At 51.8% G+C, this 13,095-nt stretch overlaps 1 protein-coding gene across 2 annotated transcripts in view; it reads right to left on the bottom strand.

Annotated features, from left to right (window-relative positions):
- Positions 1-13,095, bottom strand: part of ABCA13 (ATP binding cassette subfamily A member 13) — a 195,550-nt gene that overhangs the window by 148,305 nt on the left and 34,150 nt on the right. For both annotated transcript variants that reach the window (XM_088797636.1, XM_074341068.2), the window contains 4 exons: positions 12,561-12,674; positions 10,003-10,093; positions 8,942-9,118; positions 7,335-7,641 (listed from right to left, as the gene is read on the bottom strand). In XM_088797636.1, the coding sequence (XP_088653762.1) occupies positions 7,335-7,641; positions 8,942-9,118; positions 10,003-10,093; positions 12,561-12,674 (689 nt within the window). The remainder of the gene's footprint in view (positions 1-7,334; positions 7,642-8,941; positions 9,119-10,002; positions 10,094-12,560; positions 12,675-13,095) is intronic.

Genomic DNA, 13,095 nt, shown 5'->3' with positions numbered 1-13,095 from the left:
ACTCTCATCCCTTGGGATCCCCAGCGGAGGAAGGTGACTTGTGGCTCTCTGCCCTTCCTGCGATCCTAAGAACCCCCGATCTACAGCTCCCTGAAGGAGGGAGGGCAGCATTTTCCACTACATCTGTCAGTCAACTACAGTGCCTGATACACAGCAAGTGTGGGTAAGTGGCTTTCAAATGAAGACAGAGCACAAAAACTTTCATTCTTGGCAAAATGGAATAATTTTAAGTAATGTAAATCATACACCATCACAATGACAAAGAATGGGGGAATAGTCCCCCCAAAATAACTGACATCTTAGAAGAGGGTACTGAGTATAACTGTTTTCTCAACTCTTGATAACCATTTGTTTATAAAACTAACAATAAAAATAGAAACCTATTAGACCAGGGATGTGTAAGTGACCTCGGAATCAGGATGGCCGCTTCCCGCCTACTATCAGGACAGCAGGAAGCAAAGGAACAGGTTTCAGAGTCTTCTCTGTACTTACCCCACTCTGGAGCCCAAACAAAAGCACTGTTGATAAACTTCCCAATTAGGAATCAAAGGCTCTTTATCCTTGAAGCCTTTTTAAAAAGATACTCTGATCTTCCTCGCACTCAATTGTCACCATCTCTTTTTCTGAAGGTGGCAAACCCTTGGTTGACATTCTAGTGGCCCCTTGTTTGTGGTGTTTTCTCTGTGGCTCGCCTCTATCAGCACCATCACTGAGTTCAAAGGCAGAAGCTGATGAGCACATTGCATCAGAATCACACACACAAAGCAGCACACAGAGAAGTCAGCTTTTGTTTCTGTCACTCAAAGGTGCACAACTTTGATCCAAGTAAAGGGTGGCGGTCAACTTCCACCCTTCCTGCCTGCCTTTCTCCTCCACCCCACCCCCACCACCCCAGGCCCCCATCCCAGGAAGACCCCAGAGCACTGCCGGGGCAGCTGCGGAACAGAAGGACCACGGATGCCTTGCTTTCTTTCTCGCTCCCCTCTCCCTCAGGAACCTGAGCCAGCAGGCTGAAGTCACTTGTCTGCATCCACTGCCCTCCCCAACACAGCGGCCAGTTGGATTTGGATGGGGAGGGGGAAAGGAAGGGGCATTTAGGCTCCTGTTCAGCCTGAGTCCCAGTCTAGCCTGTGCAGAGCTGACCACAGAAGTGCGCCCGTCCCTAACAGCGAGGTCCATTCTTCACTTTCTTGTTCCAACCTGCTGACTCACTTGGGGACGTCAGGGAGAAGGGGGGTGCCCACGTGTACGCACCCCTCTCTGAACAGAGCAGCAGCACCAAAACTATCAGTCGTGCCTCAGCTCCGAACACCAGGACGTGGACAAACATAACAGCAGCAAGTGCTGCCCACGAGGGTCCGGCCTGCTCACAGGGCCTCACCATGTCCCCATTCTGGGTCTTAGGCTTTTCACAAGCATGCTCACCACTGAGTACCCCAAGCTGCTGAGGTGGGCAGGCCAGCAATTAGCACCCCCGTTGGGTGAGGAGCCTGGCACTCCAAGTACTGATGGGAGAACATGCCCCAAATGGGCCGCTGTGGCAGACTGACGACTTCGAATTAAAGCTGCCTGAGAAACAGTGGGGGCGCGAAGGACACCCTGACCCTCCTTTGCCCCCGACAACAGGAACTAAACCTCCCACATGAAGGGGGGCAGATGCATCCTTGCAGCCAAACAGAGAGAATCAGGGTCCGAAGTCCATATAGACAAACCCGTCACTTCTTCAGCATTTCACTACCCTTGTCCCACCCTTGTCTTCTCAATTATCCACAAATTCAGTCTTTCTTTGTCTAAAAGGTATCAAACCCCCTGTTAGGAGCACTTCTTTCAGTCGCATATTTTATGGGGCTCCCATACATATGTAATTAAATTTGTTTCTCTCCTGTTAATCTGTCTTGTGTCCATTTAATTTTCAGACGGACAAAGCACCCTAGAAGGGAAGAAGGAAGTTTTCTGCCCTACAGTATCAAACCGCTGGCGCAAGGTCACGTGACCAGCAAGCAGCGTTTCTGTCCTGCTGCCTCGTGATTCCAAGTCTGAGATTCTAAAGTGATCCCAGAAGTTGGAAAGTGACCATGATCTCAGCAGGTCCTACTGCTGCCAGACCCAGGCTGCCGCAGCCGCAGGCTTTCGGATGGTAACTCAGACCAGCGGATGCAGCAAGGCTCTTCATCCTGAGCCCCCTGCGTCTCTGCAGGTGCCCCTGCATGCAGGCAGCAAGCTGAGCTCCTCTTGCCTCTTCCAGAACATCTGCAGCTCAGCTCAGTGTCCCTCCCTTCCCACTAACTAGAGTTCGGAACATACAGTATATACTGTACTAATCAGCGAGTCTCGTAACCGCAAAAACTGCACGTTGCTTACCTCTCTCCCAGAAGCTAGGAAATTGCACATCATATGGTGGGCATGAAAAAATGCTATTGGATGGATAGATGGATGAATATATGAGCGAAGGAAGGTACTGGAACAATATATCAGAGGCAGACATGCAGTGTTTCCAAATGAGGGTGCTCGGGAATTTGGCTGGGACAATTCATTGCACACAGCTGCCCCCACTGATTACAAGACACTTAGCACCCCTGGTCCTCAGGCACTGAACGTCACCACCCCCACTGTGATGCCTGCACAGTTTAGTCCCACATGCCCCAGGGTGAGGACGTCTGCTGAACCCTGAGCTCCGATTAGGACAGAAGGAAACACGTCGGCATTCACATGCAAGGGGGTAAGGTGACAGCTGAGTGACCAAGAGCGTACACACGCTCTATTTCCCACACATAGGGCCTAAACGTCATAAGTGGTGACTAACGGCTCACTAGGGAGAGAGGGCATTAGGATGGCGGCAGAGCTTGGGGAGAATAACTTGACTTGTCTGAGTCTCAATTTCTTGAGTTGTATTTATCTTCTAAAGTTCTCGGAGGATAAATGAGATGATCTTGAAAATGTGACACAGTTTTACGAGAAGCACTATTTTGCTGCTTTTGATGAAAACAGAACATGGAGACATCGGCTAAGCTGTTGGCTGACATTTTAATAAACACCACCCTCTTCTGCCCAGCAGGGAAACGAGTCCATAAGAGCTTCGTGGGCATGAGAAAGTGGAGGATTATAAAATGTGATACATCTATTTATTCTACTTCCCCCCACAGGTGGTGTCACCAACCAATTATGGACCTTCCAGTCCGTCCTGATGGGACAGGACAGGGTCCGGGTCCTTCCAACAGCTCTGAGCTCTGAGGGTGATCAGAAATGGGAATTTCTGCTGGAAACAATAGGTGCTCACTAAATACAAGACAGGGGTGTTTAATAAGTTTCCTGGAAGCAAACCCCAAGGAAAAGAAACAATAAAAATGTGTAAAATGAGAGGACCTCTCGCAGATGTACTGTGGATCAAGCTGGTATTTTTTTGAAAGCAGGAATCTGACATTTCCAGCATGAATCCCTGTCAACCCCTCACTCTTGACTTCTCCCAAGATAAATCGAAGTCCAGGCGCCAAACAACCGGGTGCACCAACCCCCCCACACACATCCACTTTCTTCTTCTCCTTCTGGACTCAGCCCAGCTCCTGGGGGTTGAAGGCGCCTAAAAGCAATGGAGGAATTAACTGTGTCCTTTCAAAAAAATATTCTTTGTGTATATAAAACAATTCTAGAGCATTGCTGTTTTTCATTTTCTGAAAACCTTTTCATTAAGTGGCCTTACTCTTTGAAGCAATATATTAACATTTGGAATTCCTTATATTCATGAAGTACGCCACAGTTCCGATCATAAAATTGTCCTGTGATAACCACCATGAATCATGGGGCTGAAAGGAACATTAAATTTTATAGTCCCGCTCCCAGGCAACTCTGCGATCTTACAGTAACGTTTCCCAGTGTACGCCCCTCAAAACATTAGTTCCACGGGCTGCTGATAGATAGTAAGTGGGGGAGAGAGACAGAGAGAGACAGAGAGAGAGAGAGAGGGAGGGAGGGAGAGCTGTGTCCAAAGATGAGAAATGCTTAGTTAAGTCGAGCTGAGCAGGACCACAGGCTTCCCCAGCACCACCAGGCACCACCAGTGCCTCCCCTTACTGGGCCATCCCCCTGGCACCCTAAGCTTAAACAAGGTCACAGAGACCTCTTCCGCCCACATTCCCCACCAGCCACTGCCCGTTTCTCTCTTCTCATTCACAGAGAAACTCCTAAATTGTCTGAACTCTCCCCAGTCTGCTCCTCCAATCTCTCCTGTGACCTGGCTGCCACCCGCTCCGTGGAGGCTGCGCTTAGTGAGGTCCCCAAGGACCCAGTGTCCATCTACACGTGCTTCGCCTGTGAGCCACACAGGACACACTCGAACGCTCCTCTCCTGCAGCCACCTGCTCTGCGTGGCCACCAAGACGCCACACTCTCGGTTTCCCACCTCCCTCCCTGACACTCTCTCGGCCTCCTCGTGGCAGAGACCCCGGGCCTGCTCTCGGCCCCCTTTCTTTCTCAATCCACCCCCCCCCATGGTAATGCCACCCCATCTCCGAGTCCTAAATTCCATCTAAATGGTGAGACTCCCAAAGTCATGTTGGCTGGATCCCCCCACCTCACGTCCTAAAGAAACCTGCCCACTCGGCTTCATCGCAGTGTCTTAAAGGCAGTGAGACATGTTCACCACTGAACTTCCATTCTTACCCCCCACACAAAAGAAAAGCTTCTCCACCCACAGCTTTTCTATCCTAACAGTGATTCCCACACTCCAGCTACTGGGACAAATAGCCTGCCCTTCCTTGGTGTCTCTCCGTCACGCCCTCATCAAATGTTGCCTCTCCCATCCTAATGCACCTGGAATTTGTCCACCTTTCACCACCTTCCTGCTGCCGTTCCGGGTCAGGACACCATCTTCTCACTCCTAGTTGTCACCTCAGGCTGCTCAGTGGTACGTCCGCGTCCACAGTTACCCCTGCAGCCTTGCTCCACACAGCAACCTGAGAAGCCTTTGACATCACACGTCACGTGGCGTCACTCCTGCTCAGAACCCTTCAGACATCTCAGGTCCCTCAGATCCCCTGCAGCCACACAATCCCTAGGGCGCCCCCTGCGTCATCTTCTACACTCCTGCTGTGTGCTCTCTGTCCGGCGATGTCACTGTTCCTCTGGCCTGGAACTCATTTCCATGTTTCTGTAACTCTTCAAGACTTCGTGAAATGTCACTTCCAGGCAAGGACCACCCAACCACATTAGTAAGTCCTCTTGGCACTCGTGGCTCATCCTGCCCATGGCACTTACCCCTCCAACATCCAGAACAATGCCCTGTAGACTCTGCCTCCCTGGGTCGTGCAGGCTGCAAGAACAGGGCTTTTACCTGCTTCCTACATGGAGTCACCTCCAGCTTAGAGAGTACAGAGCGTACATACATACACCTGAATGAGTGAATGGATGAACGAATCTGTCACTCAGTCCGTAAGTACTAGGGAACCGCTACAGGTTTCCGAACACGTGTGCTTTCGAATGAACACCAGGACCCTGGTGCTGGGTTCCTGTAAGAGCTAAGACTGTCTCAGTCACTTGCAGGCACACCAAGCCCTCAAGCAATACATACTTGTCCTAACTAGAAATAAAGGAGGGATGGACATATGACAAGGGGAGATCTCAGAGATTTAAATCGTTCAAAGAAGGAAAATGCTTCTTCACCTCTTAAAGGAGTAAAACAAATGCTTCTGAGGAACTGGGCCATGCTGTCCCAGTGGGTGGACTAACCACTGTCATTTCGTGACAGCAGAGTCACACAGGGCGTTCGGCTAACTCCAACTCGAGGGATGAATGTTCCTGCTTCACAAGGGTAAGTAAACCCCACATCTTCATCTATTTTAGTCTCCTTTCCAACCCTTCACAACACCTGTCGGCACACATTCGGAAGGGGCAGAAAAGTGGCCATGCAGGCCGTCTGGGACTTGCCACCGCGCTGTCTGCAGGAGGGCGCTGCTTTAACACACTTTCCTGGGGACGTCCTGTGAACCCCAGCTGCTCCTGCGACCAGGAGTGGAGGGCAGCTGTGCCTTCCCACCCTCAGCAGCCCGGCCCGTGTGCCATGGCTGAGGATCACAGCATACTTCCCAGATGCACCTAAAAACACAGCTCGTAACAATGTGCCTTCTCTGAAGCCATTGGTTCTCACATGCCCTGCTGTCTGCGTTGGTAGGAGGTGTGGCACCTTGGCGATACCTTGGCAACAACAGCTGTTTCCCTGACCTCTGGCCTCGGTGCTACCACCTCCAAGAAAAAGCAGAAGAGCCTTGTCTGAAATGTTCAATGTCAAAAATATCAGTTTGAAAGGAAAGAAAAGCTTTCATCTTACCAAAGAGGTTAAGAAGCTTACCAACGACGTGCGTGAGGACGCAGTGCCCGGGTTAAAACGGCACCTTGGTCCTGTCTTTCTGACCCTCTGCTCTCCCCGCCACATGTGGCACCCAAGATAAGCGCAGCAGGACGGATTCAGCCTTTTATCCCACCACAGTGGGCAGCTCCCCCTGCAACACCACCATCTCTCTCATCAAAAGTGTAGCGATGAGCCCTGAGGCAAAGGCAGGTGATGGACGGGAAAGCACTGTCCCGGGTCCCATGCACGACCAGCGTCCGCTCTATGACTAACGATCCCAGGGTCCTGCTTCCTCGTGGGCTTTCCCCCCTGCCACCTATGCCCCAGAGCGGGCTGGGCAGAGATGCCTGCGGGAACAGCGCCCATCGAGCTGACCCCCAGCCTGCAGCAGCCCGGCTCTCGGGCCCTCTGCCTTCCAACCCTGCCCAGGATCCAAGTCCCAGGTGGACCACACCCCGCGGCCCACTTCCAGAGCCCCTGCCTGGCCGCCCCCGGCCCCAACGCTTGCTCCAATGCCTCAGCGACTCTCCTTCAAGTCCTGTCGTCAGCTGCTCCAGCCCCTAACTGACCTCCCATCTCCTACAGACGTCGCACACCTCGGAAGTGGTCTCCGCTGGCCTCCCCGTGCAAAGCCAGCAGCCCAGGCCTCCCCACCCTGTCGTCGGCAGCACACCCCTATTGTTTAAGCATTTCTGCTGAAGAGGAGACAGTGTTTCCTGCTCCCGCAGGTGGACTCAGGAGCCCGACACGCACAGCCCGGGGACGTGCACCTTGACCTGACCTGAAGGGCATGTACTGCTGCCTCGTGTTGAGTTTCAAGCTGCACTTGATCACATGAGCTCAATAGTTATCCTCCTATCTGGACAGCTCAGGCCTATTCTAGGGAAAACGCACCTTAGCAAACTGAAAAGGGGAACGAAGCTCTTTGGAATGAGTACAGAACGCCCTCACCATGAGGGGACGCAAGGCAGGGCTGGGCCTGCCCGGTACTCACAGGTCACTGCGGTGACAGGGGTACGGGATCGCCTGTGCCTGTGTGGCTGGTTCCACGGCTTCCTGCCCCGTCTGCTCCAGGATGATGGCTCTTTCGATCATGTCTTGTAACGGAGTGAAGATGTAGTTATATTTGAACCCATCGGCTGGTAGGCTCTGAGGATGGAACTTCCAGAAGGGGTTTTTCACCAAGTCCGTCCGCATACTATACAAGATGCTGGTCCGGATGGTGTATGTGACGTGAGGTGGCAGCGGGAGAGGCTCTGATCTGAAGTTCTTGCCGGCTAAGGAACTGTTGAATATGACACCTAACGGCAGAAGAGGGAAAGTGGGGCCATGACGACCCGGGCGCAGTTCACGCGCTGCCCACACAGCGTCAGGCTGCAAGGCCAGCGGACCAGAGGCTCACTCAGCCTTCGGGAGCCGAAGGGGCCGCGCCCAGGGAGGCAGGGCTGGTTTTCAGTGTCACACAGACAGCGGTAAATAGAACCAAGGCCTCCTACTCCCAGGCCCATCTCCTTTTCATCTTAATAAAACCAGACAGTGGTGGCATTAATGCAAAGAAATTATTGGTTTTGATTTGTGCCGGACTTGAAAGTCTACATGAGGTTGCTCAAATAATCAGGCTTCCCTTCTTTTTCAGGTGCGTTCCTAAGAATTAATGTTTGGGGAATTATCTATCATTTAAAATGTACACATATGGATTCTCTAGTCTACCACGTGCAGACTTTGAATTTTAGATATAAAGCCTGTCATGGATCGAATTATCTTCCCCACAATTTACCTGTGGGCGTCCTAGATGAAGCACCCAGTACTTGAGAATATGGTGTTTTGGTAGCAGGGTCTTTAGAGGTTACTGAGTGAAAAGGGGTCATCAGTGGGGGCTCCAACCCACATGACTGGTGCCGTTATAAGAAGGGGAATCTGGGCACAGTCTGCACAGAGAGAAGATGCTGAGAAGACAGACAGGGAGACATGGAGTCTACAAACCAAGGAGAGAGCCCCCCGGGGAACCAGCCCTGCCCGCACCTTGAGTCGGGCTTCTGGACCCCAGACTGGGTGACAAATGTCTGTTGTTTAAGCTGCACAGTCTGGCACTGTGTCACAGCAGCTCTACAAACTAATACAAAGCCAAAAAAAAAAACCAATTCAACGTGTATTCAAAACAAGTATGACAACACATCATATTTATCTTGAATAAGTGATTAGTTAGTAGATGGAGTGAATCAGCCACTGTCCTTTCTCCCACCCCCCCACCCCCAGGACATCAAGATACTCTGACAAAAATAGAAGTAATGGGGGAACTCAGAGGACAGCTTTATCAGGAAAGCTATAATTGGTCCTGTGAGATTCAACTATACAACGCCATCGCAAACTAGTAAAAACTGACGCAGTGAATAGCACTGGACCGAGGACGGTGACGACAACGCGAGTCGGCACGGAACACGGCCCACCTTTCATCAACTCCATGCTGTTGTCTCCTCTATTTTATTTTATCCGGAAAATACTTTCCTTTCTGCGCCATCGTAAGACCGGTTTAGGGAGAAGTGGGCAGGTGACAACCGTCGGCGCAGTGCCCCAGAGAGCCCTCTGTCACTGGACACTTACTGGCCAGAAAGCTGTTCTGCCGCATGAGCTCCCGTGCTTTTGCGTCCAGCATGGCGGCCGACTCGAGGGCCTGGAAGCGGTCCAGCAGCACGCAGGAGGACAGGTTGGCCAAGACGCGGCCCAGGAAGTGGAGGCGCCCGGCACCCAGGTGGCTCAGCGTCCTGCTCAGCACCCGTCCTGAGGAGAGGGGACACAGCGGGACATGGCGACTGCCCCGGGCACAAGGCTGGCCGCTGCCATGGTGCACACTGCCCCACGCATGTGACGTGCAGCCCGGCATCCCCATGAGGCAAGCACTCCAGAATCAAATTCTGTTCTTTGCAAAATTTGCTACTAACCTGCTGAGTGCAACTTCCATATTTCACATACCTTCCCTGTAGCTGATCCTTACACGTAAGTGGAAAGGACGCTGTTAAATCAGAAGAGGCTGGTTTATAGCCCACGGGAATGGGGGGGAGGTGGGGGCAGTGGAAGCCGGAGAGGAGACAGAAGTCCGCGGTAGCACGGGGGTCTCTGCACTGGCCGACACTCCACCTGCCCACCCCAGCCTCCCTCCTTGACAGACCCACAGAGACGCTTTTGCTCAAGACTTCATAAAGAAATAAAAGAATTAATGGAGGGGAAGTCAACATACATGAAAACACACCGACATGTTTGTACACACCCACAACACACAAAAACACACAGCAAATCATGAAAGTGTAAACAGAATTACAGTGTGGGGCACCCGTTAGTCATCGGTGGTCACTCCCTCGGCTCTGGGGACCGGCCTATTCTAGCCCCCAGCAGCACATGGACATCAGCTTCTGGCCACGTTCTCCTCTCAAAAAGCCCCCATTAAGTATGTGGGTTACAATAAGCCCCCCCCAGGCCAAGTCTATCAGCTTGAACGGAACCATCAACTGGGAAACACCAAGGCAGAAAGAAATGGAAGCCTGGTGACAGCCCTCTGAGAAAGAGGCCTTACTCTTACACACCCACACTCATTCTTACACACCCACTTACACCCACACTCACCCACACTTCCTCTTACACACCCACTTACACACCCACTCACTTACCATATGCCTGGAGCTTTTCAGTCAGTTTGTCCACACTGATGTGCAACTGGCTTTCTACAAAGTTTCTTATAAATTTGTTTCTAAGCGCCTCCTAAAGGAAAATAATATACGTAGTTTAACAAAAAATAATGGCATCATTTTTTTCTTATCGAATAATACTTGTTACATTTACTCAAAGTTTCATTGTTATACAAGAAAAAGGCACATAAAGTAAACCACCTTAAAAGAGATTGTAAACATCAAGTAAATAACAGCCACGCGATTAGGACTTTATCTTGAAAAATAAAAGTAACTGATGGCAATTTAGGTTATAACTGTAACTGTGCACTAATATTGAAAACAGAATGAATTAAGGTTGACTTTGTGGCTAATTTCCTAACCCACGTGGGACCCTTCAGGCTACCTCTCCCACAGGCGGTCGTGAAGCGGGGTCACTGCTGCGAGAACACTCAGGAGAGGTTTCTGTGCTCCCCAAACCCTCCTTCCTCCTTCAATCTTCTACCCGCCTCTGGCAGCTCCTGGCCTGTCCTCATCATCTGCATCACCCTTCTCTCTTTATTGATGGCTCCACCTCTGCCTTGCCTGTCAGTGCTCTTACTGTGGAGAGTCCTCCAAGGTTACTTTCACCAACGTAATGGAATCTGCATCGTCGTTTTGTGGTCGGTGTGCATTTACCTGCAGTGCTGCCACATACGTGCAACCCCCAAGAAGCCACAAGAGACCTCGAGTGAAACCCACGGAGGCCTGGGGGCCAGCGCCAGGGTTACGAGGGGGCGCGTCTGGTCGGGCCTCACAGTGGCCTTGTCAGGTCACTAGAGAATATCTAGGCAGCATCCTGACTCTGCTTTACCGCACGACCTTGTAACTTGGGAACCTCGGAGGAGGAAGTCTCAAATACATGCCTCTTCCACTTTGGCTCTTTCATGTCTCACATTCACGACATGGTGACGCGACTTCACTGTGAAACCCTGGTGTGCCCTTTCTTTTCATCGCATTTATCTTCTTTCACTGGACATTTGCTCTTCGCCACACATTGCAGGGTGACTCGTTACATACCAGTCACTCAATCTTAGCAACGAGGACATCACTGTCACTTTTAACCGATGAGGAAAGGAAGTCAGGGTTGTGGCACCACTGAGGGCACTAGGCTGACCCTCTAGGGGCAGAGCCCGGCCTCCAACAGGGTGGCAGCTACTGCAAACCCGAGACCAGTGGACTCTGCCTGAACGTGAGCTGGATGCTAAGAAATGGAGCTCAGCTCGCCAGGACACTCTGTCCTCTGAGACAAAACGTTCATCGAGTGACTGGATATGTGACTTGAATTTCTGACATGAGCACCTGGTGAACAGGACTCAGCCGACCTACAGCCTTCTCCAGACCCGGCCTGATCAGGGGCACAGAGCCAGGCACCCCGCATGTCCTCACAGGGCTCCGTTTGTCACTTGTAATACAGTGTGTTGTTATAAGCAGTGGCTTCAGAGTCCTTATCAAAGCCTTCACTACTCACAACCCATTACAGAAAAGCCCGCTTGATCCCCGTATTAGCAAACGAATTAAAGAAGAACATCACAAAGGCAGCTGGGCCCCCAGGAGAATGGACGGCACAGGCACCAACTGCCTGCTGTGCCCTGAAGTCCCTCGCAGTCTGTTCTGGGCCACACCTGCCGCCGCGGCTCCCGGCCCACAACCACCCTGTCAGGGACACCCTGACACAGGACAGCCCTGTGGACAAGTGACTTCACCTTGATGGCGAGGCTGCCACCCAACCCCCTCCCTGTGTCCTTCCCTCAGGGTCAGGCTTCACTGCAGTGGGAGGCGATGCGCCAGCCCTCCAGCCCCTCCCTCTGCTCTAACAGCCGGGCCCATCATGGGGGCTGCAGTGCTGCCCATCCTGGCATCGCCTCTGGGAGGAGCCGGGCACAGAAGCGTGGCCGCGTGCTTCCCACACCCTAACTCATCAGCACGTCTCTCCTAACTACGCTTTCCCCACCTCACGGACCAGACCCGAGGCACAGAGAAGTCAGGGACCAGCCCAGGGTCACACGGCAGTGGGGGCAGGGCTGGGCATCAAACCCACAGGAGCTGGCTCTGGAGGCCGCTCTGCGTCACCTGGAACGACTCGTCTGCTGCATAATAAGCCAACGAAGGGTGAAAACGCTGCACCCACTAGACTTTAGGCGAGTGAGAGCTACACCAACGCCCAAAGTTTTGATGTGATCTCCCTATCGAACGTCAGGAGGGATAACGGATCACTTTCGTAGGCCCCCTCCCCCGCCCTGTTGAAAAGTACATCAACCACCCAGAAAAGCACGCAGGTAATGGGATGTAAAGCATGCGTAAATATTAATAAATTGCTAATCTCTCCCACAGTGGTAACACCTGTGTGTGCAAAATACTTGGTCATTGACAAAGTTTTCCCTCGTGTCCAACACTGTGTCATTACTAGTCCACTGGGAAGACCACACTGTGGGGACTGCAGACCCTCCAAAGGGCCACTCGGACCTCACACACTCGCCACCACGCAACCCCTGCCCATGTGACCACGGAGCCCCACTCACCTGCAGTCGGCCGAGCACCTGGCCCTTCCCAGTGCCCTGAACAACACTGGATACCTTCAGCAACGTTTCTGATAAAGTCTTTAGTTTGTCCACAAAGTAGAAAGTGTAATTAGCCTGCAAGATAAAGCGCATTTGGTTATGCCCCTGTGTCCGCTAGAACCCTCTTCAGCACCGTGGCAGCAGCAAGGACGTAAGCGTGAGGTGACCAGGAAGCAGAGCAAACACCTGCACGGCCGCCACCTGTCCCCCGTCCTGTCCCCCACTCTGTCCCCCCCCGCACTGTTCCCCCCTCCTGTCCCCCGCCCTGTCTATATTATAATAAAAATTATAATAGAAAAGTATGATAAAATTGTAATTAATTGTTTACAATTATAGATGATGGTTGTTAATATAACGATCATCTGAAAGGTCCCAGGCTCTGTCAGTGAAAGATACCAAGGGTCAGGGAGAGAGGAAAGTATAAGCTTGGAAAAGTTCTCATGTAAGAAACAATTAACTCTCAGCGCTGATAGCTGGGGAGAGAATAAACATGCTG

This window comes from Rhinolophus sinicus, chromosome 4, assembly GCF_057876585.1.
Source record: "Rhinolophus sinicus isolate RSI-liver-muscle chromosome 4, RSI-T2T, whole genome shotgun sequence".
Lineage (NCBI taxonomy): Eukaryota > Metazoa > Chordata > Mammalia > Chiroptera > Rhinolophidae > Rhinolophus > Rhinolophus sinicus.
Note: the sequence above shows the minus strand (reverse complement) of the source record. Positions and strands in the feature narration are given on the sequence as shown.